The 27581-nt window shown below is 38.8% G+C and overlaps 1 protein-coding gene across 1 annotated transcript; it reads left to right on the plus strand.

Annotated features, from left to right (window-relative positions):
• The first annotated feature begins 210 nt into the window (after positions 1–210).
• On the plus strand, positions 211–27581 carry PAIP2B (poly(A) binding protein interacting protein 2B). Its single transcript, XM_055312651.1, has 4 exons — positions 211–376; positions 24002–24150; positions 26384–26560; positions 27439–27581. Exons 2-4 carry the CDS (start codon positions 24013–24015, stop codon positions 27493–27495), a joined length of 372 nt encoding a protein of 123 aa, XP_055168626.1. The 5' UTR covers positions 211–376; positions 24002–24012; the 3' UTR covers positions 27496–27581.

A 27581-nucleotide genomic window follows, 5' to 3' on the forward strand; every position in this document is an offset into this window, starting at 1 on the left:
AGGCGGCGAAAAGACAGATGTTAACACCAATCGGAAGCTGGAACTTCTGAAGGAGTGGGCGGGAACTGCCTCCCGCTTGGACCAATAAGCATCACACATGCCCTTCTAGGCGACTGAGCGGCATCATCTTCGGCCCAATAGGCGAGTGGGGCGGTGCCCTGCAACCAATGGCTTGGGTTCGGGGGCGGAGTAAGGAGCCAGTGTGCTGTAAGAGGTAACCTGGCGAGTGGCGAGCGGCGCTTCTCCCGTGCTGTGGCTCACGCTTTGGTACTGGAGGCCGAGACTCTTCTGGCGACGGCGACCTCTGCGGCGACGGCTGAGGCTCTCGGAGGAGTGGCAGAGTACGATCTGGAGGAAGGGCTTCTGATCAGCCCAGGTGGGCTTGGGCAGCCGGGCTGCCAGGGAGGGGGACCCACGGGAAGCGTCTGTCTCCTGGCTCTGGGGGCGCCCTGCGCCTCCCTTTCCTCCGCAGCCGTCGGGGCTGTGAGGGGCGACGCGCGCCCGTCCGGGCTCCTGTGGGGAGGGTCCCAGGTCGTGGCCGTCGGAGAGAAGGGACGTCCGCTGGGGTTAGTTACCCTCTGCCTCTCGCGGGCGTGAGGGGGTCTTAGCCCCGTTCTCCCCGCACAGGCGCGCGCTCTTCCTCCCTCGCCCCTCAGTTTCCCGGAGCCCCCTCAGCCTCCTCCGGACTGAGCCCTCCGGCTTGCGAGTCCCCTCACTACCCCGGTGCAACGCCGCGAGGCCGACTGCCCTGCCCGGAGCCGCCTCCCGCGGTCCCCTTCCCGGCGGCGAGGCGGAGGAGGTGCGCGTTTTCACCCCTCCCCCATTCGCGGGCCCCGGTGCGTTATTTGCTTTGCGTCTACTCCCTCCACCTCCCCACTTTGCTCCAGCTTTGGTTCTTGAAACCTAACTTGAGTTAGGAACCCTGGCCACTTCTCTGCCGCCTTCTGTTCTGCGAGTGAGTCCCTCGCCCCTCCCACCCCCTAAATTTCATCCACTTCGCTCATGAAAACTAACATTTTCCACTTGCTCGGTCCAAGCAGCTGGAAGGTGAACGCCAGAGACGCAGAATACTCAGTACAGGGAGCTTTGCAAGATTGGGACCTTTAATCGGTTTCCTTAATGGTAAACTATTCTTGCCTTCCTTAAAAATGGTATTTGGTCGTAATATCCTCTGCGAAATCTTTGTCCCGGTAGTTGTTTTGGTGATAGTTTCTGAAAATGGACGTGAGAAGGGTTTACTGGCCACAAGAAATTTAAAATGTATTATTATTTTAAGTAGGCAGTTTTCATTATTCCTCCTTTCTTTCTTTTTTCATTGTACCTTAAAAAGCTTAACTGGAGTAGCAGAGAGTTTACAATGTAAGGGCCTGTCCACCCTGCTTTATCATAAAATATATGACATATTTTAGCTGTGTAGCACCATGTGATTTGATCACACCCAGACTATGGATAATACGGCATTAAAACTACTTAAAAACGATATTCTCTTTTCCCCATTCACAGAGGATTTGTATTCACATTTATAGTATATCAGTTTGTGTTTTAATGATGTTGGTTCTAGCCACATAATGATGTCAGTTCTAGATAATAGTGCAAACTGTGTTGTGCCTAAATAAAATTATGCCAAGAAATTTATGGGGAAAAGTAGCTTATCACTTTAGAGTTTTGAAAATGTTAATTTAGATATTGGACAGTAAGGGTTTTATTTTGAGGAAATAGAAGTATTGGATTAAGTGTGATGGGCCCCTTAGGCTATGTGTGTATGAGAGTGTGCAGGAGAAAATACACGTGTACAAAACTTTGTAGGTTCTAAAAGTACTTAGTTTCACGAATTCATATAAATTGTAATTATTTTTCTCAGTACACAGAGGTGAAATGTAAGCAATGAGTTTGATATGTAAAGTGTGTTTTGGCCAGAATTTAGCAAGTTTTTGTAAAAAAAAAGTCTTACTGTTTTATCTTATTTGTAATACATGTGTATTTTTCCTTGTATTTTGCTATGGTAAGACTGTACTTTGTATATAGAGAAATAAGTCTAGTAGAGTGAATTAAGAGGAATCTTTACTCTGAGGAGGCAACATTGCATTAATACACCATATGTTTGAGCCCTGTTAATAAATCACATGAAAAAGAGGAAGCTCTTAAAGCTATTCTAACAAATGCCCAGGTATTGAGAACAATAAAAAGTATTAATTACAGAATTATTAGCAGTCATCAAAGAAAAGTTCTGGAAAAACTGCAAATCTATGAGTTAGTTGCTATTATGAGTTGGCATAAGGCTGTGGTTGAAAACCAAAGGTATTTTTTTTACAGTCTTTTCAGGTGTATTGGTGCTTAGTAATAACTCATTTGCAGATTTAAAAGATTGTAGCTATGATTTCTTCCTAGAGATCTTCTCTTTAAGGAACTAACAGTTTAATGAGAGAGAGACCTGTAAACCAAAAATTAAATTCAGAGGGAGAGGTTCTGCAGTGCAGGGTGTATGTAGGGCACCGACAGGCAGTGTGACCCCATGTTCCTGCCATTTCCTAAACCTGTCTGTTTGTTTTACACACTTGGGTCTCTCTCTGTACTGTTTCTTTCTTCTTGAAAGCCTTTTCCACACCTTATATGCTTAGTGAGATTCTATTTCAAAATCTCCTGAAGTTTGACACTGGCCTGCACTACATCCAAATAATTGTTTTCTATATCTTTGCGTTATTTCATTATAAATAATTATCTTTAATTCTCATTATTTGCAGTAATTTTGGTCTATAAAGCCACCTAGAGCACTAAATTAGCAAATACTGAACCAATGCTCCTAGGGAAAATATGTACATGTATATATCTTACGTAGGTTATAATCTCATATAAATACAGTTCATCCTGGTAAATTCTATTTTCTTTATTTCAAAAGAGAAAATGAGGTTCAGAAGTGTTAAGTGATTTCTCTGAGCCCACCTTCAAACAAGTGCCTGAGTTAGGATTCAAACTCTGTCTGGCCCCTAAGCCAGAGCTTCTTGTGCTATACTCCACTGCCCCCTGCCATCTGTGTCTTTTAGTCATCCTTGTATGAGACTGGAAACACAAATCCAGAGCACTACCTTGTTCTACCTTAGCTGGGAATGTGTTTGAGGGGTGACGCCACTTTTGCACCTTGTGCATGTCTGTGGACGACAGAGAAAGCAGCCGTGAGGGTTGTTTTTGTGGTTACAAAGATATTTTAGCAAGTAGGAGAATTCACAAATACAGGATCCATAAAAAAGTGAGGATCAGCTGTACTTGTAAATGACCTCTGGTGTCTATTTCATGATAGCCCTTTTTGCAGCCCACTGTAGAATGTTCTTTTAGCTTCTTTGAGAATTTACTTATTCAACAAATATTTATTAAGCACTTACTGTAACCAAGGCTTTATTTTAGACTCTGGTGAACAAATAGATTAAGCTCTTGTCCTTCCTGATATTATATTTGAGAAAAAGAAACAGTTAACAGCTCAGGGGAGAGGTCCAGGTTGGAATGATAAATTGACCAAAGTAAAACCTGGTGTGCCCCCTCCCACTTCACATCCCCTAGCATATTGACTTTTAGGACATTTCTGTTTAACTCTGTGCTTAAACTCTTCCTTTTAAGCCTCTCTCCATTAACCTGACTCATAGGAATGTTTTCCAGGTGCATAGAACTTTGAGACAGCATTCCAGGCAGGGATCAGCAGGTGCAAAGGCACAGAGACATAAACAAACAAAAATCACCTAAGGAAAAAACTGAATAGGCTTGGCGAGAGGGCTTGCCACAACTGAGTTAACTCTGACCACTGCTGTTCCATAGTGGATGCAAGTTTTAGGGAGAAAGCATAATGTTCTCAAGCTGATGGCAAGGTATCACCAGCAGTTCAGAAATACAAGAATTGAATTCTGGGGAACTGTTATAACGTAGTGACTTTGTTTACTTCTTGATTGTGAGGCTCATATGTGCCTTACACTGTTTCAAGGTGCTGAAAATATAATCCAACTTACTCTCACAGAGCTCACCATCTAGCAAGGAGACAGATGGATGAACTGATTTATCCTGTGTTAAGTGAGATAATAGAGCTATAACTAAATGCTGTGAAAACCAGGAAAAAAGGAATAGTTAGTAATATAGAGAGCACTGGGTGAGATAATGAGATAATATTTGAGCAAGGCTTTGGTGTGTAAAGAGGTAGGAGTTCACTAGACTGAACATAGGAACTTCTAAAAGAATTAGTACTTTTGTGTTAGGAAAGATTTAAGAACTATCTATTTTTACTGTATCTATTGTGGGTGTTCAGTTAATAATTACTTTTATCCGGGCAGTTAGTCTAAACATATGATGCAAATAGTTAGGCTGTAGTAGAAGAATTTTGTGTCAAAATAAGCTGGGTTAAACAAAGGTTTCTATGATGTAAGACTTCTCTAGAGCCTTTATTATATTAATGTTTACTGTGATTTGTGGATCTCCAGAAGGGGTGCATTGTATTTAACCATGACTTTTCCTTTCCACCCCTCTGCAATATATCTAATTATCTTTTGGAACAGGATTATATGAGACATAGTTTAAGGAATGATGAATTAAATATACTTTGGAGCACCTGGGTGGCTCAATCTGTTAGGCATCCAATTTTTGATATCAGCTCAGGTCATGATCTCAGGATTGTGAAATTGAGCTCTGCATCAGGCTCCTTGCTGGGCGTGGAGCCTGCTTAAGATTTTCTCTCTCTCTCTCTCTCTCTCTCTGCTCCTCTTTATTTTTTATTTTTTTAATTTATTTTTTATTGGTGTTCAGTTTGCCAACATATAGAATAACACCCAGTGCTCATCCCATCAAGTGCCCCCCTCAGTGCCGTCACCCAGTCACCCCCACCCCCCGCCCTCCTCCCCTTCCACCACCCCTAGTTCATTTCCCAGAGTTAGGAGTCTCTCATGTGCTGTCTCCCTCATTGATATTTCCCACTCATTTTCTCTCCTTTCCCTTTATTCCCTTTCACTATTTTTTATATTCCCCAAATGAATGAGAACATATAATGTTTGTCCTTCTCCAGTTGATTTACTTCACTCAGCATAATACCCGCCAGTTCCAACCACGTTGAAGCAAATGGTGGGTATTTGTCGTTTCTAATGGCTGAGGAATATTCCATTGTATACATAGACCACATCTTCTTTATCCATTCATCTTTCGATGGACACCGAGGTTCCTTCCACAGTTTGGCTATTGTGGACATTGCTGCTAGAAACATTGGGGTGCAGGTGTCCCGGCGTTTCACTGCATCTGTATCTTTTGGGTAAATCCCCAGCAGGGCAATTGCTGGGTCATAGAATAGCTCTATTTTTAACTCTTTGAGGAACCTCCACACAGTCTTCCAGAGTGGCTGCACCAGTTCACATTTCCACCGACAGTGCAAGAGGGTTCCCCTTTCTCCACATCGTCTCCAACATTTGTGGTTTCCTGCCTTGTTAATTTTCCCCATTCTCACTGGTGTGAGGTGGTATCTCATTGTGGTTTTGATTTGTGTTTCCCTGATGGCAAGTGATGCGGAACATTTTCTCATGTGCTTGTTGGCTGTGTCTATGTCTTCCTCTGTGAGATTTCTGTTCATGTCTTTTGCCCATTTCATGATTGGATTGTTTGTTTCTTTGCTGTTGAGTTTAAGAAGTTCTTTATAAATCTTGGATACTAGCCCTTTATCTGATAGGTCATTTGCAAATATCTTCTCCCATTCTGTAGGTTGTCTTTTAGTTTTGTTGACTGTTTCTTTTGCTGTGCAAAAGCTTCTTATCTTGATGAAGTCCCAATAGTTCATTTTTGCTTTTGTTTCTCTTGCTTTCATGGATGTATCTTGCAAGAAGTTACTGTGGCCAAGTTCAAAAAGGGTGTTGCCTGTGTTCTCCTCTAGGATTTTGACAGAATCTTGTCTCACATTAAGATCTTTCATCCATTTTGAGTTTATCTTTGTGTATGGTGTAAGAGAATGGTCTAGTTTCATTCTTCTGCATGTGGATGTCCAATTTTCCCAGCACCATTTATCTGCTCCTCTTTAAAACAAATATACCTTAACAAACCAAGGCTTATCAATGGTCTCCATATGTGCTATAAAATAATCTGTATAATTTTATAGGAAAGGAGAGACACTGGAGAGAAAGAGTATACTCTAGTTAACTTATTACCATCTTGGTCTATAAGTCCCAAACTTAAAAAAATATATTTTATAATTACCCCCTTGAAAATATGGCTTATTCATATTTTGAAATTCCGTAAAGTATGTGGAGACCAGACTAGAGCAGGAGTCAGAGACAAAGGTTGTTTTGAGAGTGAGAATCTTCTAACTTTAGAGGATGTTGCTTTTATTATACATTCATTTTGGGCCATATTAGACATTAACTTTGCCAGTTAGGTGATTTTTGTAGAAGCACCCACATCCTCTCCTAACTCTGGAGTTTTGGGAGTTGTATGCTAGCATTCTCCCTTTAAGAAGATCTGATTATATGAGCTTTAAGGACTGAGGCCTTATACTGTATAATTTTCATTCGTCTATCAAATTCTGATTATGTAACTAACTCCGAAAGTATTATTAAAGTTAAGGAAGCAACAGTTATGGTTTTGATAGTGCACTGATTTTGCAGCAGAAGATCTAGGTTTGAAATTTGTCTCTGCCAGGCTTACTATTTGAATGACCTTGAGCACAACTGCCTAACCATCTGTTGCCTCCTTTTCCATTTTGATAGAATGAAAATACATAGGGTTAGTAAAGAATTAAATGATGCACATAAACATACTTTAGGAACTCTGAAGCACTCACTGTATAAATATAAGACAGACCAAAGGAATATATCCAGCTCAATTTGAATTAACATTTTATTTATAGCTTTTAATTTTATATTACAGAAATAGTATATTACTTTTATAAAATTAAAAAGCATTGATAGGCAAAAAAAGGGGGGGGCTACAAAGCATTCCGTAGATCCACCATACTAAGGCAGTGGTTCACATTTTGATGGGTATATTTTATACGTTTTATGTACATTCATCATTTTTTATGGAAATGGGTTCATCTTTAGTCATTTTATTTTTATGAGATGAATCCCCTAAGAGTACAATTACTTGATATAGTGGAATCGTTCCATCTTTTGCTACATAATGCTGTATATAATGAGAACTAGAAAAGGGGTAACTTCTGAGCCTGATGAATGTGTTCGTGAACTTGTAATCATCTAGTATCTTGAACCATTCCAGAAGCTTCATCAAAGGCACACTCAGAAATGAATTTGATGTATGCATGTGGTTATGCTTGGCATTATTGTTTCTAATAGCGTGATAGGGATGACCCTGGTGTTTGTCAGCAGGGAACTTGTTAAGTAAATTGTGCAAGCAAACCATGGAATATTGATAGTTGTAGAAAAGAATGAGGAAGACTATGGACTGACCTGATGCAAAAGAACTCTAAGATATGTTGTGATTTTTTTTTTTAAAAGGGGGCACAAAAAATAAATAAATAAATAAATAAATAAATAAATAAATAAATAAATAAATAAATAAAAAGGGGGCACAGCACCCAGCCATCTATTTAGTAGGCTACTTTTTGTGCTGAGAGAGAAAGAAGGGTGGAATAAGAATATACATTTATTTATATTTGCTTATAGTTACAAAAAGAAATTCTGAAATGATAATATAAGAAACCAATGGAAGAAATAGGAGTGGAGATAGGATTTCACCATATGCCTTTATATATATTTAAAACATTTTTCAAATCAAGAGTTTGTGTTACATTTTCAAGAAATATGTGAATGGGGAGACCTGTGTGGCTCAGTGGATGAGCATCTGTCTTTGGCTCAGGGCGTGATCCTGGGGTGCTGGGATCGAGTCCTGAGTCTCCCCACAGGGGGCCACTTCTCTGTCTCTGTGTCTCTCATGAATAAGTAAATAAAATCTTTAAAAAAATATATGAATACATGAATTAAAGTAGGGTTTTAAGGAAGAAGAAAGGGTCTGAGGAGCTGCCCATCTTTTGATGTCAGGTGAATACATAGCAACAGTAGCAAAGATTGGAAGAGTGGCCCCTGCAAGGGTTTGGCAGGGCTTTTTTTTCCTTTTTACTCAATTTTGTATGTTTAAAAAATACTTTGAACACAATGAAACAACATTTCCAAATGATTGCCCCATGGCTTCAGTAGCTGCTTTCTTTTTCATGTTCACTTGTAGTATTTTTTAGTGAGTACATATTATTTTCAATTGTAATCACACTTTTCATATTTTTTAACTTACCTAATTATGTTTTTTCTGTGTTGCTATTGGAGGACGTTTAAAAATAATGAAGATAGGGCAGTTTTGTCACTGCACACCTTAGAAGTGAGCTGATCAACCTCAAGAGGCAGTAATTCCAGCCCTGTAGTCTGCATGTGATGTACATACATGAGGAAAATAGGAAAGAGAATTAAATATGTATACATGAAAACATTTCTCCCTAATTATAAAAGAAGCCACATTCTTCTTTATAATATTTAGAAAATAAAATATAAAGAAAAATCTGTAATTTTGCTACCCAAAACATTCTGGTTTTTTGCTTTTTAGACTTTTTTTTTTATATATAGAAACTTTTTTTGGCGCATTAATGTTGTAATTTAATGGTGTTTATCAGTTTAACAGTATGATCCTAACAGTTCAAGATTTAGAGACAGTGAAACCAGCTTCCCTAAGTTTCACTATGCCACTTACTAGCTGTGTGGGCAACTTATTTAAACTGATTTTTTTTCTGACTGTAAAATAATACCCATTTAAAAAGGTAGCACCTATAAAATGATAAAAAAAATACAGAAATATTTAACACATAAAGTAGAAAGTTCACTACTTAAAAGTTTTTTTTTTACTTCTCATTTTATTTTATTATTTTATTTTTATATATATATTTTTTGTATATAAACATTTTTAAAGGTAGAATCATAATATATGTATCCCTGGGAACTGCTGAGATACTCGTTTAGGTTTTTTTTTTCCCTTTTGCCTGTTAATATAAAAAAATACATTTTATATTTCACAATTTCAGACTATCCTTGCGTTTCTGGGCTGAACTTTGGTGATCAGTGTTATGGTTTTATTTTTAAATAAGTTGCTTTTTTTTTTTTGCTCATGTCTTATTTGAAAGTGTATATCTATAGCATGGAAATTGGTCTGTGGTTTATCTTTGGTGCTATTTTTGTTGTTTAGTGTATTGAGCTACTTGTAAACTAATCATTAGGAGGCTGTCTTGTGCTCTGAAACAGTTGCATGGGAACTATCTGCTTTTTGAAAGGTGGTGCTTCGTGAACTGCAGGCTGGTCTTGCCCTCCTTTAAAATGCAATAATACTAGGGGAAGTAAAGTTTTAACATAGTGATTTTAGTATAAACATGAGTAGAACAATATGTAATTGCTTTTGTTTGATGGTGGTGTTCTTGGTGTCTTTTTATTACCTAGGCAAGTGCTGAGGGTTTACACATCCTTTGTTTCAGCATTGAACAGATGTGACTGTTTTGTTCTGCAGCCTTGCAGATACACAGAATGGGCCTCCCAGGGCTCTGTTTTATCCCCACCGAAAGCAAAAAGTAATGCAGTGAAACTTTGCCTAGCTAGAACTTTTATTTTATTTTTTTTTTAATTTTTTTTATTTTTTTTTTATTTTATGATAGTCACAGACAGAGAGAGGCAGAGACACAGGCAGAGGGAGAAGCAGGCTCCATGCACCGGGAGCCCGATATGGGATTCGATCCCGGGTCTCCAGGACCGCGCCCTGGGCCAAAGGCAGGCGCCAAACCGCTGCGCCACCCAGGGATCCCTAGCTAGAACTTTTAAAGAATAGAGTGTTCTGATTTAATTATGTTAACTTGGAAGTATAAAGGTGAAAAGAAATCTCTAATTCCCTATTGAATACAGTTCTGAGATGTAGAAAATAATTCCACTTTTCTTCTCTAATAAGCTTGATATATTCAGACCTAGTTGATGTTTTATTATACAATTCCTGAAGTGTCCGAAGCTTACATTATGAAGGCTCTTTTTTGGAACTTTAGATGTAAGAAGATATAAATGGTATCATGTGAAATCAAGCTAGAAGGGAACTGATGCTTGTTAAGTGTACATTTTTGACTAAATCTCAGATCGCAGCTTGTTTTCTTATTTAGCTCACAAAAATAAAACACATTGGATTGAGGATAGGAGTTTTAAGAAGATTGTCTTTTAATTGGATGTCTTTATTTCATATGAAGATAGAATATACAGCACCCCTGGCTTTGGACCAATAGAAGGAATCACATTTTTTTCCTTATTGTTTATCAGTGGTTCTCAAAGTTGAGTGTTTCTGAATCAGCTGGAGGGCTTATTACGACACAGATTGCTGGGCCCCACCTAGTTTTTGATTCAATAGGTCTGGGGTGGGACTGTGAATTTGCATTTCTAGCAAGTTCCCAAGTAATGAGGATGCTGCTGGGCCTGGGAGTAAATTTTGGGAACCATTGCTATATACTAACTAAATACTAGAATTCTGGCTTTAGAAGAAGGCTGAATTTGGTCTAGGAGGATAGGAAGTAAACCGGTTATGGAGCAAATCATGAAAGATTTACCTCCTTTGCTGCCAGCATAGTGTTGAATTCAGGTAATCAGCAATACACAGTGACACAAACAATTCTTGTTTCATAATTGGAAGTCAAATCAAATGAGAGAAGCTGTTTCATCTGCAAAGCTTAGAGGTGAAGGGATTCTGTTGAAATAGGATTTAGTGATTAACCCCATGAGAATAGGAGTTATTTATATGTCCTTTTTGTCTCCCCTGTCACTGACCATTTAACCTTGCTCTAGAAGGTTCCACTAATTTTTTTAGTTGGGACAGGTTTTTGTTTTTGTTTTAAGATTTTATTTATTTATTTATGAGAGACAGAGAGAGGCAGAAACATAGGCAGAGAGAGAAGCAGGCTCCCTGTGGGGAGCCCGATGCAGGACTTGATCCCAGGACCCCAGGATCACGCTGAACCGAAGGCAGATGCTCAACCACTGAGCCACCTAGGTGTCCCTGGGACAGATGTTTGAATGCTTATTGAAAGTTTTGTTGTTTTAAAAGGTATTAGCTATGTGTATTCTTAAGATTTTTTAAAAACGGTAACAAGAGAATAAGATAATTTTTTTTTTTGCCAAAAAAGGAAATTTTTGGAATTAATTTTTATCTTATTGGAAGGTTGGAGAATGTAGCCTGCTGCATTAGACATCAGGTATACTGTGGATTTTCAGTTGTTTTCATGATTTGTCATTATATTGTTTGAGGTAATACTAGTGATTTTTGTAATCCTTCTAAAAATGAAAAATGAAAGTCAAAATCATAGACCTGGTTTAGCAGTTGGACACAGAAGACAGCTATGAAGAATTAGATAGATATACACACATGCATATATGTTTAAATATATATTCATACACATACATTTTTTAAATTTTTTTTTTCTGGCAAAGACAAGTATACCTGTGCTGAATTTAGGCATCATATAGAATCTTTGAGTTGAGAGAAAGAAACTCAGGAAGCCAACCTTTTCATAGAGGAGTTTTGCTTCAGCAGGCTTTTCTACCACCTAATTTCAGTTGTTCCACTGCTAACAACCTCAGTTTGCAAGTTGATGAACTGGTCGAACATTGACTGTAGGAGGAATAACATATTGGGTTGGGTTGGTCAGATTCCCTACATGGAAACAGTTCTGTTTTGCTCCTCTTACTCCCTCAGAAAAGAATTGACGAGAGGGGAAAAAAAAAAGGTGGAACTAGATCCATTAGACTAGACCAGTGGTTCTGAAGCTTGGCTGTACATCAGAGACAACCCACAAGCTTTCTAAAACATGATATAGGTATGGCCCACCCCGAGACCTTCTCCTAGGATGGAGCCTCAGGGACTGCATTTTTTAATCATTTCCTGAAGCAATTTTTTTGTAGCCAACTGAGCTCTATGCCTCTGACCAGAAAGGTGCTGATCTCCAATGAATTTTCACCAGCCTGTGGTGAAATAAGAAAAATTAGGACTATAGTGTTTTTTGGAAAGTTAAATTTATTCAATTTAAAGAACTGTCTTTTGCATTGAATTAAGGTCTTGTGTTTTCTGGTGTTGAAAATACCCTTTTATAAAGTGATATTGATAAGGATATTTTTGTTATCCTTACTTAGTTTTTAAAAATTGTAACTCTAGGGGGACCTGGGTGTCTCAGTGGGTTAAGTATCTGCCTTTGGTTCAGGTCATGATCCGGGAATCCCATTGAGCCACAGTCAGGCTCCCGGCTGAGTGGGAAGTCTACTTTTCCCTCTCCCTCTGTTTTTCCCCATCACCTTCCCACCCCCACTCATGTGCTGTCTCTTTCTCTCTCGCTCACTCTCTCTCTCATATAAATGAATAAAATCTTTTTTAAAATTGTAACTCTATGTTGCCTTCAAAATATTTTTGAAAATTTGCTGTCTTGTGAGATCCTGAAGATTAAGTACCTCTGATCTAATCATTCTTAGAAATTGTTTTTAAAATACTTTGGAATACAAGTCTATAGAAGGTATAAAACCTTGACTAGATGAGTTTCAGAATTCAGAATTTTTCAAATTTTAGAGATGCTTTCTCTGTGTGTTATGTAATACCCCCATGGTCTGTTGCAGCACCCTTAGTTACACACAGTGGTATTTCTGAGCAAAACAAGAGTATTCACACTAAGTGGATAAATGCAAGCTAATATAGCTTCGCATCAGTTCAAGTTTTAATGTCATCTGAGTTTTGACAGAAAGCGTATGGAAAATTCTTAGTTTTTAGAGCTTTCTGGATATTGGAATTATGCATAAGGGATTATATGCATATTTGTGGGGGTCTGCATTCCCATCCTAAAAGGACTAGCAAGCTTCAAATTAAATGGAGCTTTTATGTTTATGACAAAGAACAGAGTTTATTTTTATTTAAATACACCAGCTTGTGGTATGACCCTGTTCATATTTTCCTTCCAAAGACCTAATCCTTTTGTTGAATAGCATTTTTCTTCATCCTGCTTCCCCTACTTCCATTAACAATATTTGAGAAAAGTTAGCATTTTATATCATAAGTATTCTGGAGCTCAAGTGGGAAGTATAAGAGTATAGGGTAGTAGCTAAGAGCTTGAGCTTTGGATACAGGAAGACCTGAACTTAAGCCCCAATTCCTGCTCTGACTGTATTATCCCTTAGGCAAGGTGTTTAATAAATGTTTGAATGGTGGCAGATTAATCTGAAAAGCAAGGATAATGTCAGCACCTACCTCAAAGAATTGTTGTGAACATAAAAGAGAGAATGTTAGTGTGAAGTACTTAGAAGAGCCATTATTTTATTTGTGTCTTTTCCCTTTGTATTTGGGTAGATTACTTGTTTCCTCTTTATAACTGGATGTCTTCTGGTGCCCTCTTTTTCCCTTGGACAATGTGGATCAATTTGCTTCAAGTACTTTCCCAATTCACAACTGACTTCTGGTCTGCCTCTACAATTTAGACATCAAATCCTGCCTCTTCAGTGGTTCCACACCAAAAAATCCATCTGCTCCTAAGCTTTATATGGCCCCAGTAGTTTGCTGAACACTAAAAGTCTTAGAGTGGAGGCCACATTACACAGTGTCAGGCCGCCCGCTATCTGAAAGGTACTACTTTTGACTCCTTGTTTTTCTTTGTCATGTTCCAGCACTGTGTTCCCCCTCAGCCCCCCTAGGGAAACATTTCCCTCTCTTCCATGGAGTAGTTCTCTTACCTTGGTCCTTCAAGGACTCTTCTACCCCAAATTAATTTTCAAGGAGTTTCTCCCCTCAAAAAACGGTACCTTCCTGAAAAGACTCGTAGTGAAAACAGTTTTCTCAACCTCATTACATATGTATTTAGAGTGGGTGGCTCCTTTCTTCCCACTTTATATTTTTTCCAAAAATATATCAGATAAAATGAGCATGCAGTCCCTTTTGGTGATATTTATTGAGAATTTCTTCCAGGTTAGATAATTGCACGGTAGCAAGCTTTTATCCTAGCCTACAACTCCTGATGAGACTATTAAATCCACCTGGTGTTATTAAATGCTAAAATAGAAAACAAGAACATATAAAAATATTTCTTAGAATAGAAGTAGGAATTTTTGCCTCCTCAAGAGTAATTTAACCTGTCAAAAACAGATTCCTGAGTCATGTTGTCACTGGCTGTGGGGAGTATCTGTTAATACTCAATAAGGAATCCTCAACCACAGATCATAGCCCCTCAGGGCATGGGCTTCCTTCCTAGGAAATGAGATTTAGAATACAGCCTTCTGAAAATGGCACTTAGTCAACAAATTATTTATTGAGGACCTGGTAGGCACAAGGCATACTAAAAGCTGTAAAGACTTGATTCTTGCCCTCAAGAAACTTCTAAGGTTATAAGTAGACTGGGCCCAAAACAAATGAATAGTAAATATTCAAGTATATTTATAATCAAATTGAAATGGGGTAGACGTAGGAGAGACCTTAGGCAGCGGTTGTATTCAGGTTTCTATAGTGGCATTTCTGATATTATTGTGCATTTAAAAGACAAAGTGTCACCAGATTAGTCTAAGACATTTAGAGGCCTTTATTTTGTGATTGAGAAAAGTTACACCTATTTCATTTGTAATAATTTGCCCATAACAATGTTTTCAATTAGCGTAATCTGCTAAAGAGTTCAGAGTGTTTCCCCTGTTAATAGCATATATCCATCTGGAGCTGGATATGGGGAAGTCAGGGTCCTGTAATGACCACCATTTGATGTTATCCTGGGAGAACAATTGATGGCCTTTACCTGGGGAAGTAGAACTTGAGGGCATACCTCTGGGGTACAGAGAGCTTACCACTGACTAGGCAAGTGTGTTTATTCTACCTTAGAAGTGCTTTATATGCTTTATGGAGTGCATTTTTTGTCTGTTTTATACATTGACAATAGTATAATGGCACAGGCATCCTTGAGGCAGTGTATCTAAAAGCTTGTGGGTTAATAGGTGTTAGATTAAAAATGTAATAAATGAATAATAAAGGCAATTAATTGATTAGGGAAATGCTTGGTAGTTCGAGTAAAATAGGTCTTCTCAGAGAAATGAATTTATTTGGCTGTATTTTTTATTTTTTTGCAAAGAGCAGTCACTAATTTTGGAACTGCTGATGTGGGAATTAGGGTCATTGAGATTTAGATTATTCCGCATAGAATTTGCCACTTTGTTGGAAGAATTGTTCTTAGTCTTTAGTCTTTCTATACTCATAATAACCTATGGTAGTTAACAAGCAAAAATACAAATGTTGGGCGTTGGCTTGGGCCTAACAAATTATAATGTCTGAAAGGTATGATGTGGAAAAGTTTCCTAGTGAGTAATGTATTCTAGAGATTGAAAACTACTGAATAAAAATATGCCTCTGGACACTGGCTAACTGCATTCTTAATCCTATTTGAGTATGCTAATAAGCTTTTGAAAGTGACTTGTCAGCTTCTAATTGCAGGTAAGCTCAGTTTTCTGTGTGCTTAACAAGCACATTGATACTCTATTTGCAAGCCCTTTTCTTGCATCAAAAGGAAGATAACTAATGGAGCATTTGTGTATTGAGGTCAGTATAGGAAGGTTTAGCAAGGTGTTACTTATTTATCTTTTGTTAAGTCCATGTAGCCTCTCCAAGAACAAATGAAATGGAAATTAGAGACTGACCTGGAACCTGTTTTTTAATCACCATGTATGTATTCTACATGTTCTTCCCACGTCACTCTGAAAAAGCTCATCCTGCTTCTACCACCTGGATCTTCTACCAAATGATGGAGAAAAGCTGATGGGTTTATTTACTTAGTAAAAGAAGACTCTGTTGAAGAAGGAAACAGAGAAATTATTTTAATGCAAAGTATAACATTGTATATACAAAAATATATTCTATATGAATTTAAAAGGCTTTATGAAATTATTTCTTGTATTGCTTATGTCACTTTAAAATAAAATACACACACAAAAAATAAAATACACACACACAAACACACACACATACACCCACGACACTGTAAAAACTTAGAAGAGGAAATAGAAAGAAACTCAGAAAGTTGGAGTTGGGTAGGTTTATCCAGAAACTGTCCAGGCAGGGAGACTTATACTTAGGAGATGAAAGGGAGCAAATTTAGCCACCCCAAAAAATGCCCCTTTGGCATATTGGTTATTTCAAGCTGTATATTTTTTAAGAAACTACAGATCTAAAAGAAGTTCTTAAAACTAAGTAGAGACATTTACGTTTTTAAAAAGATTGATTATTTATTTATTTATTTATTTATTTATTTATTTATTTATTGAGAGAGATCATGGCACATATGAGAACTGGAGTATGGGGGAAGGATCAGGGGGAGAGGGAGAAGCAGGTTCCCTGTTGAACAGGGAGCCCAATGCAGGGCTCCATCCCAGGACCCTGGGGTCATGACCTGATCTGAAGGCTGATGCTTAACTGATTGCTTAACCCAGGTGCCCCAAGACACTTACTTTTATAAGGGAAATTTCCATTCATTGTAAGAGTGTCTCCCTCAGTACCAGGAAGAAGGGGATGACTCCAAATCTCTAGAAACTGTTATTAATGGAGAAGGAATGGACTTAAATCTTAAAGCAGACTTAAATCTGTGTAACAACCTTACCCTTGTTTACTGTGCTTTTTTTGTAAACTTCCATAACTTACTTTCCACCCCAAAGGTTTTTTGTTTTTAGCTGGAGGTGGTATTTAAGGTGATGCCTTTAGCCACTTTGATGAGTTACTGAGTTTTCATGGGTCTCTCCCATATCTACAAGAGGTATACATGGGGGATCCCTGGGTGGCGCAGCGGTTTGGCTCCTGCCTTTGGCCCGGGGCGCAATCCTGGAGACCCGGGATCGAATCCCACATCGGGCTCCCGGTGCATGGAGCCTGCTTCTCCCTCTGCCTATGTCTCTGCGCCTCTCTCTCTCTCTCTCTCTGTGACTATCATAAATAAATAAATAAATAAATAAATAAATAAATAAATAAATAAATAAATGAATGAATGAATGAATGAATAAATAAATAAATAAATAGAGGTATACATGTTAAACTTTTGATTTTCTCCTGCTAATCTGTCTCGTGTCAATTTGATTCTTAGACCAACTAGAAGAATCTTGAAAGAAAAATTTTTTCCTCCCCAACAAGATCCTAAGCATTCTTGCCACCAGGGAAGTAAATATCCTGCCATGGAGTAAAGATGTTTCATATGGCTTTGTGATGGATAAAATCTCTCTCCTGATGCTTTTCTTCTCTCAGCTCTCACTACATGCTCATCTTGCAACTACCTATATTACTAATTAAAAATCCCTGGCATTTAGATTTTGAATCAGGGAATGTATGAGCTATTCAAAACGAGTAGTTCAGTATCCCTTCCTGCCTTCCCATGGCCTACACTATCAGTCATTCCTTCTTTCTCTGGTTTCTGTAGCCTCTTCCTCTCCACTAGACCATTTCTATGAACATTTAAACAAGCTCTAGACTTCCAGTTATTAAAAATACTTTCCAGGGACCTCTCACACTCTAGTTTTTGTCCATTCATGTCCCTTTTCTTGACAGCTAGATTCCTCCAAAGAGTTATCTAATACTTCTGTCACATGCAACTCACATACCCTCCATTTGGCTTTCCTTTTCATTTATGTTCATGGCAACCACTCTCAAAAGGTCATCAGAGACCTCCGTGTCCTAAATTCTATGGATATTCCTCAGCCTTCCTCTTGACCTTTCAGAAGCCTTCAACATACCCACCATACTGGATTTATTAGTTTTCAGTGGTTATTGTAACAAATTACCACAAACTGGTAGCTTAAATTAACATAAATGTATTTTCTTGCAGTTTTTGGAGGCCAGAAGTAAAAAATCAAGGTGTCATCCAGACTACACTCCCTCTGGAGGCTTTAGGGGAGGGAAACTCTGTACTTTGCCTCTTCAGCTTCTGGTGGCTATAGACATTCCTTGACTTGTGGTCACATCATGCCAATCTCTACCTCATGGTTATATTGCCTCCTTCTCTTCTCTGCTTTCTCTTATAAGGACATTTGTCAATGATTTTAGGGCCTACTGGGATAATCCAGGATGATCTGCTTATCTCAGTGTTCTTAATTTAGTCACATCTGCAAAGAATTTTTTTCCAAGTAAGGTGGCCTCCCAGATTCTAGGGATTAGAATGTGGACATATCTTTTGGGGGGCTACCATTCCACTCATTATATGGAGTTCTATCTTCCCTTGATTTCTGTGATGCCATACTCTTCTTCTGATTTCCTTCCTGACTCTATGGCTTCTTATCTCTCCTTTTCTGTATTCTTCTCCTCTACCTGACTTTTAAAAATGTTCACGTACATCAGGTCTGGGTCTTGGATCCTCTTCTCATCTCACTTTGCCCTTTCTCTGTAGGGTAATATCTTATAGCCCCATGATTTCTATTACCATTTATATGAACAATTGCTCCAAATTTCTTTATTTAACCAGACCTTTCCTAATCTTGATGTGCATGGATAACCTACTTGACATAGTCATTTGAGTGTTTCAAAGGCATAACAAATTTAATGTGTCTAAAATAAAACTCATCACCCCTTTTACCCCTCCTCATCACCACCCAAAAAAAGTTTGCCCTTCCCACAGGATTCCTTAGCCTAGTGAATGACATTACCATCCACCCAGTTGCTTGTACCAAAGTTATCCTTGATATTTCCCTGTCTATCTCCCCACGTCCGTTATCAAAAACAACTGAAAATAGTTTCAAAATCTGCCTACTCTCTTCTTACTGCATTACCTTAGTCTTAAGCAGCAACCATATTTTCATCTGGATTAGCGCATTAGCTGCCTTACTGGTCTCCCATTATCTACTCTCAGTCTCTCCAATCCATTTTCCATATGGCAACCTGAGTGATTTCAAAATATAAATTGAATCATATTACCCTTTTTGAAGGCTTTCATTGATAACATTTAAAATCTTTCCTGTAGTCTCTAATGTCCTGCATGATCTAGCCCCATCTGTCTCTACAACTTCATCTCTCTTCCTTGCCATTCTCCTTTGAACTCCAACTGTATGCATCTCTACCTTCTGAAGTTCCTGAGAGTTCCTTCCTGCGTCTGAATCTTTGCACATGTGTTTTCCTCATTGGGAAGGAAGAAATTTTCCTTGGTCCAAGGTTTTTCTAGGTGGACTAAATTAAATTCACATGAGACAGATTAACAGGTGAAAACATATTTTGTTTCATATGTATGGGACTCCACACAGACATGAAATTTCAAGACAGTTGGGTGATTTGAAGCTTATAAGACATTCTGAATTAAAGAGAGGGGTAGGAGTCTAAGGAAAGGAAGGGGAAGAAGATCTTTAGCAGGATGGTGAGAGGAGATGTTTAGAAAACAAAGGTTGCCATGTTAGGTAGGTAAATTTATTAGGTAAAGAGGAATCTTTGTTAGTAGATCTCTTCCTGGTACAGGCTCTTCTTGCCAATGTAAATTTAGGCAGTTGAGGGGGAGGTAAAGAGCTTTTCCTGAATCTGCTGGGTTTCAGCTGCTTTTATCTCAAAATAGTCTTTATGCCAAAGTGGCCCATCTTGGGGTTCTTACACTTGGCCGATACACCCTCTTTTCCCTATTGCTAGATAACTTATATTCTTCAGGTATCAAAGAAAATATTGCTTTCTCAGGGAACCCTTTCCTAACCATCCCCCACTCTTGGACTTGATTAGGTCCCCTCCCACCCTGTTGTTTTCAGTAGTCCCTTTAACTTCCTTTTATAACACAGATCAGAAGTATTCTTAATTATTGTCTCCTGACAATGTAGATACCTCTAGGGCAAGGACTGTATACCCTGTCAAAGCACCAGTTGAGTACAGTGTCTAGAGTAAATAGATACCCAGAGTGAGTGAGTGCATCTAATGACCTGAGTTGCTAAGATGTAACTGAGAATGGACTAAACCTGAATCTAGTACTGCATATTTGAGGTAAAATAACATTTTAAACTGCTATTCATAATATTTAATTTAAAAAATGGTATTAACCAGACTGAACGAAGTTCACAAAACTGTAGGAAACAGAATAGTAGAGACTAGTTTTTATAGCAATTTCTCAGACAATTCAGCCAAATTCCAGATAATTCAGCCAAAAGTCCCAAGTATTCTTCACAGTCAAGCTGTTACCACGGGCACAATCCAGGTTTATAGCTTCTGAAAAATTTCAGGTTCAAAGAATAGCCAGTTTTTGGTATGAGCGCATTGGATCTGAAAGTTGTGGGCATTCAAAGTATTGAACTGATGAAGCATGTATTGTAGAAATGTCCTAGGCACATTAAAAGTCTTGAAGTTCTTTATGGCTGGGAACTGGGCTTTTATTTCAAGCCAAATACCCTTGACCATGGTAAAGTATTAAATCAAATGCCTAGCAGGTCTTAGCACCCCTATTTTGACTCTGTGCTGGCTACATGCTTTTCCATCTTAACCCAAAATAACAACTCTTATTTTCCATTTTCAGCATGTTTGCCGTGTGTATAGAAGGGAAACTGAGGTAGGGGAGAATAAATGTCAAATAGTTCTTGGATTTCATAATGCAGTATAGATGCAAGCCAGACATAAAAACTCTTTTATCTACTGTTGAGGTCCAGTTCTTGAAGAACTTCTCAAGCCGTGACCTACTTCAGACTGCACATTTGTTGTTTGGATAGATAAGAGGAAAGATGTGGCAACAGATGATTTGTATGGCGGAACTAGTTGTCATTGTTTATCAAATCCTGTATTACCTATTGCCATGTGACATCTTACCGCAAAGCTTAGCAGGTTAAAGCAGCAAACATTTGTTATCTCAGAACTTCTGTTGAGTCAGGAATCTAGGAGCAGCTTAGCTGGGTATGCCTCTACCTCAGAGTCTCATGAAGTTGTTGTCAAGTTGTCCCTTGGCTTCATCTGAAGCCTTGACTGGGGGAAGATGAACTAAGCTCACTCACATGGTTGTTAACAGAATTCAGTTCCTTGTCACATGGGCCTCCATAACATAGGTGGCCATTCTGATTTGTGATCCTACTTACGTACGCAGGCATTTCCCTCATCTCTAGAAACTTGGGGGGTATTTACTATGTCCCCACTACGCTAGGATGACAGATAATGTACCTTGTTGTGGGTGAAGATCAAGTGAAATAATGAACATCAAAGGTCAAAATCTGGTACCTTCTTTGGTCCTACATATAGCACTATCTGGATGGTTTTCTTTTTAGAGTGAAGTTGGACAGATTATGTGCCTGAAGTTGGAACATAGATACAGAAGTACTTTATAAATTGTTAAACATTATACACATTAAGTTGTTGGATTGCTTCTACTTAGAGAAACCTAAGCTTGCCAATTGTATGGAAAACACAGGTTAGAATAGTATAAACTACAATCAACACTATGTAGCCTGCTGAGAACCACTTTCCTAGTGTTATCAGTCCCATATCTTAGTGTTTTCAACTTCTCTAAAGTGTTTGCATTAAATTGGGTAACATCCGTATGTTGGGATTATAGTATGTCTCCATTCCCTTTTTCATGAAGGAGAGCATCCTGCAGTTTGCTCTGCAAGTTTCACCTTGCTCTTGAATTAAATGGGTTATTCTGTTCTTTGTTTCTCTGCCCTCTCTTTTTCCTTATGGTCATATGCACTTAGGATTTGTTTTTTAGGCAAAGGCAGATATTTTAGCAAACTGAATACTGGTTATCTCTGGGTGATTTCCATACTGATGGGGAGAAATCACTGTGCTGATTATAACCAACTGCCAAACGACGACGTGGGACTCGATCCCGGGTCTCCAGGATCAGGCCCCAGGTTGAAGGCAGCGCTAAACCACTGAGCCACCCAGGCTGCCCTTTCCTTGTCTTTTAAGATTTGATTTTCTTTTTTTTTTTTTTTTAAGATTTGATTTTCTAATGTTCATAATGGATTAAAAAGTTATAAAGTTATAAGAACTTTAAAGGGGAGTAAGCAATAATTTTTTTAATGTACCCAGAAGCGGCGAAAGACTTTCTCATGAATGTTGAGAAGATGGAAAGGAGTGAAGAAAAAAATTATTAAAGGAAATTTAAAGATGCCCCAAGGAGAAAGGAGGAGAGATTGAGATTATAAGCCTCCATTTTGCTTTTCACAAGTTGAGAATCTAATTGGAAAGAGAAAAATTATGCCTATGAAACAGAATAGTTAGGGACTGCTGGGTGGCACAGTGGTTGAGTGTCTGCCTTCAGCTCAGGGTGTGATCCTGGGGTCCTAGGATTGAGCCCCACACTGGGGCTCCCCGCAGGGAGCCTGCTTCTCCCTCTGCCTGTATCTCTGCCTGTCTCATGAGTGTGTGTCTCATGAATAAATAAAATCTTTTAAAAAAAGAAGAGACTAGTTACTTTAGTATGAACACTGACCTCACAAGGTATAGGAACATGGAGGGGGGAAGCAGTGAGTAAAGACTGCAGTGATTTTTGAAGAATAATTAAGATTTAAATAAAGAACAGAAAAAAGACACATTCCAGATGATAGCAAACACATCAGTGTGGAATTGGAAGCCAAGTATAAGCAATTCAAAAAAATACGTATGTACTTTAAAGAGTTATAGGCAGACACTCACAAGAGGTAGACAAAACTTAAGGCCAGCAAAAACTGCCACCAAAAAAAAAAAAAATTAAGAAAATAAAACAAACACAGCATTTTTAATTTATAAATTCTTTTATGAAACATAAAAATTATGATATATATAATAAAAGTCCTTGTAACAGATTAAAAAAGGATACGTACCCTGATAGAAAAATGGTCAAAATACTTGAGCAGAAAAATGACAAAATAAGAAATCAAATGACCCGGAAGTATATCTCAAAATATTCAGCCTCAGTAAAAATCACAGAAATGTAAATGTAAATCATAAGTGACAATTTTTCTCTTCTGAGACTGGCAGTGGTTTAAAAAATAATATTCAGTGGGGTACCTGGTTGGCTCAGTGGTTGAGCATCTGCCTTTGGCTCAGGGTGTGATCCTGGAGTCCTGGGATCGAGTCCCACATCAGGCTCCCTGCAGGGGAGCCTCTCCCTCTGTCTGTGTCTCTGCCTCTCTATCTCTGTGTCTCTCATGAATAAAAAATAAAATAAAATAATAATAATAATAATAATAATAGTACAGAGGAATAGGCACTTATATTCTACTGGTGGGAATTTAAATGCTCATGGCAATGTGACAATAAATCAAGAACCTTAAAAAAACAACATAGTTTCCAATATAGCAGTTCAGTTTCTGGAGTTATCCTAAGGAAAACATTGAAAAAGATGAATGCAAGAAGTTAATCTAACCTTTATAACATGGAAACATTGAAAATATTCCAAAAGACACTATGGTGGTATTAACACAGAAATGAGAAAAGGCAAATGATAGAGCATCATGCTGTTACTCTAAGAATGGATGCTTGGGGGATATGTGTGTGTATATGCGTCTGCATACACATAAGGGAACTCAGAATGGTTATATGCACTACATTGTATTACATACATATCACTATTAACAATAGTTTTTAACTCTGGGTAGTTGGACAACTGGTAACCTTAATTTTCTCTTATTTGTTTATCAATACAGTTAGCACGTATTATTTTTTGAAATATGTTTTAGAGAAAAACAGCTTGAGAATCAGAATAAGGGGCAGTTGCTCACAGTGTTCATTGAGAATGTATTTTCTCTGCCTATTTAAACATTAATGAAGCTGTGTGACCTTGATTAGGTTCTACAGCCTGCAAAAAATTGACTTGAAAATATCCCCCCTCGCACTTGCCTAGAAAGGTTAACTGAGCCTAGACATTTCTTTTAACTCTTTAAGAATTCTACACCTGTATAGTTGATAACTGCAGAATATGGTTAGCTTTCTAACAGTTACAGACTAATAGTTTCTGTTCATCTATAATTAATAACTTTGACTTAGAACTTCAGAAGCATCTGGAAGAATCTGGATGTTCTAGGTTTTCATTTCCTTGATCCTTTCCTTTGCTTCTGTTTAGGTTCTATCATAATGAATGGATCCAGTGTAGCAAATACATCACCTAATATAAAATCCAAAGAGGATCAGGGATTAAATGGGCACGATGAGAAGGAAAACCCATTTGCAGAGTACATGTGGATGGAGAACGAAGAAGATTTCAACAGACAGGTAAAGAAAGAAGTGGAAGGCTAAGATGCATGTAACTCAACAGCTATAATATTTTACCATCCAATCTGTAGCAAAAGAAATGGGCTTGTCAGCTTGAGAATAATTTTAAAAAATGCATGGAGGCCTGGTCTGGGTTGACCCAAGAAGCCTCTTCAGCTGGTAAGACACCAGAGTATAGTACTTTGGAAAATACTGATGCTTTTCCATCACATTGGTTACAAGAGGATCTCATGCCACGGTGTCCTGGCGTAGACTTCTCGGGAACAGTAGAAGATGGGCCGGCCTGGCATACTCCCCACATGGGAACTCAGGGACTGATAGAATGTATGTCTGAGATGGAGAAGTGTGTTAGGTGGAGAAAGACTAGACTGTTTGAACAAAGACTCAGCAGTAATCCATTGTCTTGTATCGCGTGACATTAATAGCCCAAGGTAGGCATTGTAGGTAGACAGTGATTCTCCAACCACCTGGTTCTCCAGTGGTGTTGCTCTGGCACCGCCAGGACGTTTATCAGCTGAGTAACTGAAGGATAACTAGAAGTCTAGCCACGGGGAAAAGGGGAGAGCCAAGGAAGGGATCTCCCTTTAACCGAGTGATGCATCTTCTGGATGACATTACATGATGAATAGTTACGTGGCCATCATCAAGATGGAGATGGGAAATGTGGTTTTAACTGAACAGCCCAGTGCTCTGGGAAGAAGGAAACAAGTTGAGCGGAGCAGCCAGCAGTTTCCTCCCCAGTCAGCTCACTGTCATGATTTGTGTGACTAGCACATAGATCATGCAGGTCTTGAACAGTCATGTTTAATCTTATGGGTTGGAAATATTTTGTGGTGGTTGTTACATTAAGTACTTCACAAGTATCTAATTTACTTGAGATCAATGTGGCTAATTGTAAGGTTGAAGACTATTTTTACATCTTGTGCTACTGATGACTTCTGAATTCACGAACAACTGTATGAGCTAGTCTGGGTGATTATTTTTGTTTGACTTCCCCTCTGATGGTGGTGCTAGTGAGCTATGAATCTATCACCACTAGCCCACAGGAAAAAGATGACCAAATGTGAAGCCTGGGGCCTGTTAAAATCACACTCCGTTTGCAGAGTGAACCATACTCTTTACTAAGACTTGACAATGTCTACAAAGAGGTCTAAAATATCCTAGATACAAATTGGTTTAGTGTAGGGCAATCTTTAAGAAATAGAGTTGTTTAAATATTCATATTTTTCCTTGTTTTCAAAGGATACCTACATTGATGACATCATTTTCTGTTGGTTTGCCAAAAAGTGTTCTTTATATCTTTCTAAGGTTCTGAAAGTATTTTTCTCCTTTAGGGGCCTCATTACCAGAAAAGAGGGCCAGAAGCTGAGAGTTGGTTTTGATTTAATCTCCACTATCCAGGTAGTGGTCTAGTTATGTAATTCCTGTACCTTTTTCATACTTGTAAAATGGGAAATTTAAGAAGTTGCTTCTTAACAAGATTGAAAAAACAATCTCAAGCTTTAAAATGATTTTCTGTAAGTGCCATCTGAAGGGAAAGTTTCTGCATCCCATATTAGAGATGTTAGAAGAGGTGTGAAGGCCTGAACTTCCTGCTGTTCTGAGTAACTGTTTCCTTAGTCTTATTGTTGATGGAATTTGGTTGAAAAAACTAAAAATTGTGTTTTCTCTAGCCAGTCATTCGAAGCATTTTAATTCTTAGTATACTAAGAATACTAAGAATGATCCTCATGCAGGATCATTCCTTTTTTTTTTTTTTTTTAAGATTTTATTTATTTATTCCTGAGAGACACAGAGAGAGAGAGAGGCAGAGGCATAGGCAGGGGAGAAGCAGGCTCCCACTGAGCAGGGATCATGACCTGAGCCAAAGGCAGATGCTTAACTGACTGAGCCGTCCAGGTACCCCTTAACCCCTTTTCTTTTTAGTTCGCCTTTCTTTTGTCTGTACTTCTTCTTTTTTAAAGATTCATTCATTCATTCATTCATTCATTCATTCATCCATTCATTCATGAGACAGAGAGAGAGAGAGGCAGAGACTTAGGCGGAGGGAGAAACAGGCTCCCTGTGGGGAGCCCAATGCAGGACTCCATCCCAGGACCGCAGGATCACGATCTGAGCCAAAGGCAGATGCTCAACCACTGAGCCTCCCAGGTGCCCATCATTCTTAACTGCAAGAAAGAGGTAGAAAACGTCCCCTCTGGGATGGGAAGTGTCAGTTCCCTTTGCTTACTAGGTGGAGGAGGAACTTCAGGAGCAAGACTTCTTAGACCGGTGCTTCCAGGAGATGCTGGATGAAGAAGACCAAGACTGGTTCATTCCCTCACGGGACCTGCCTCAGGCAATGGGACAGTTGCAGCAGCAGTTAAATGGACTGTCCGTCAATGATGGTCACAATTCTGACGATATTTTGGTAAGAGCCATACATAGTTGCACATGAGACATAGTGGAAATAATAGAGAATTTGGAGTGACATAGTTTCTTTCTGGCCCTACCACTTTGGGTGAGCCTCTGGAGCATCTGAGCCCCTGTTTTCTTCACCCATCCCCTGGGCATTGCACCACATACAGCATTGTGAAAACATTACTGTGGCATTATCACCAACTCTCATTTTCCCCAGTGGGCCTTTCAGAGTAGAATTGGGATTAGGATAAGAATTTGAACACAGAAGATGTTTGGTTTCAAATGATCACTTGCTGCTGTTCTTTCCTTTTACTGTTCCTCAAATCTGTATTTATAGCTTTGAATGATATGGTTTTGGAAGGAACATACTCCTAAAAGGCGTATGTTCCTCTTAAAATTAGAAGACTGGATAAACCAATTTCCTGCTTTTCATGTTTACTTAAAGTCAGAGCTCTGTGAGTGACTTAGTTCTCACAGAACTCATGTTCCAAATGACTCTGGCCTGCAGTTTGCCCAGGTTTTGGACATTCGCAAGAGAGTAGATAACCAAAGAGAATACAGTGAGGTGGAAAATAAAGGGGTTGTGGTCACCAAACTGGTTTGATGGAATACTCTTGATTTTCATCGAGTTAAGGTACTTGGTGAATTGCAAAATTATTTTTGGAGTCAAACTTGCAACGAAAGCATCAAGAAGAGAACTGGCATCTAAAGCAGGAAGAAGAAAATGAGGTTGCTCAAGGCTTAGTATGCCTGGAGCCCTGGGCAGGAGCCCAGCAGTGGCAGCGTGAGGTTTTTCCTCTCTTGGAGGCTGAGGGTACTGGTAATAATGGAAGCGGGAAGAAAATAACTTTTAATGTGGGATTTCTTATCTCTTGGTTCTTATTTCAGAGCAAAAGTAATCTGAACCCGGATGCCAAGGAATTTATTCCAGGAGTGAAGTACTGAGCTGCAGAAAGTTTTGAGGAGAACTTGTATGTCCCTCCACCTGGGGACAGTGCTGCACAGAGAGGCAGAGCTGAAGAAGGGGGCGG

The sequence above is a fragment of the Nyctereutes procyonoides genome, unplaced genomic scaffold (assembly GCF_905146905.1).
Source record: "Nyctereutes procyonoides isolate TBG_1078 unplaced genomic scaffold, NYPRO_anot_genome, whole genome shotgun sequence".
NCBI lineage: Eukaryota > Metazoa > Chordata > Mammalia > Carnivora > Canidae > Nyctereutes > Nyctereutes procyonoides.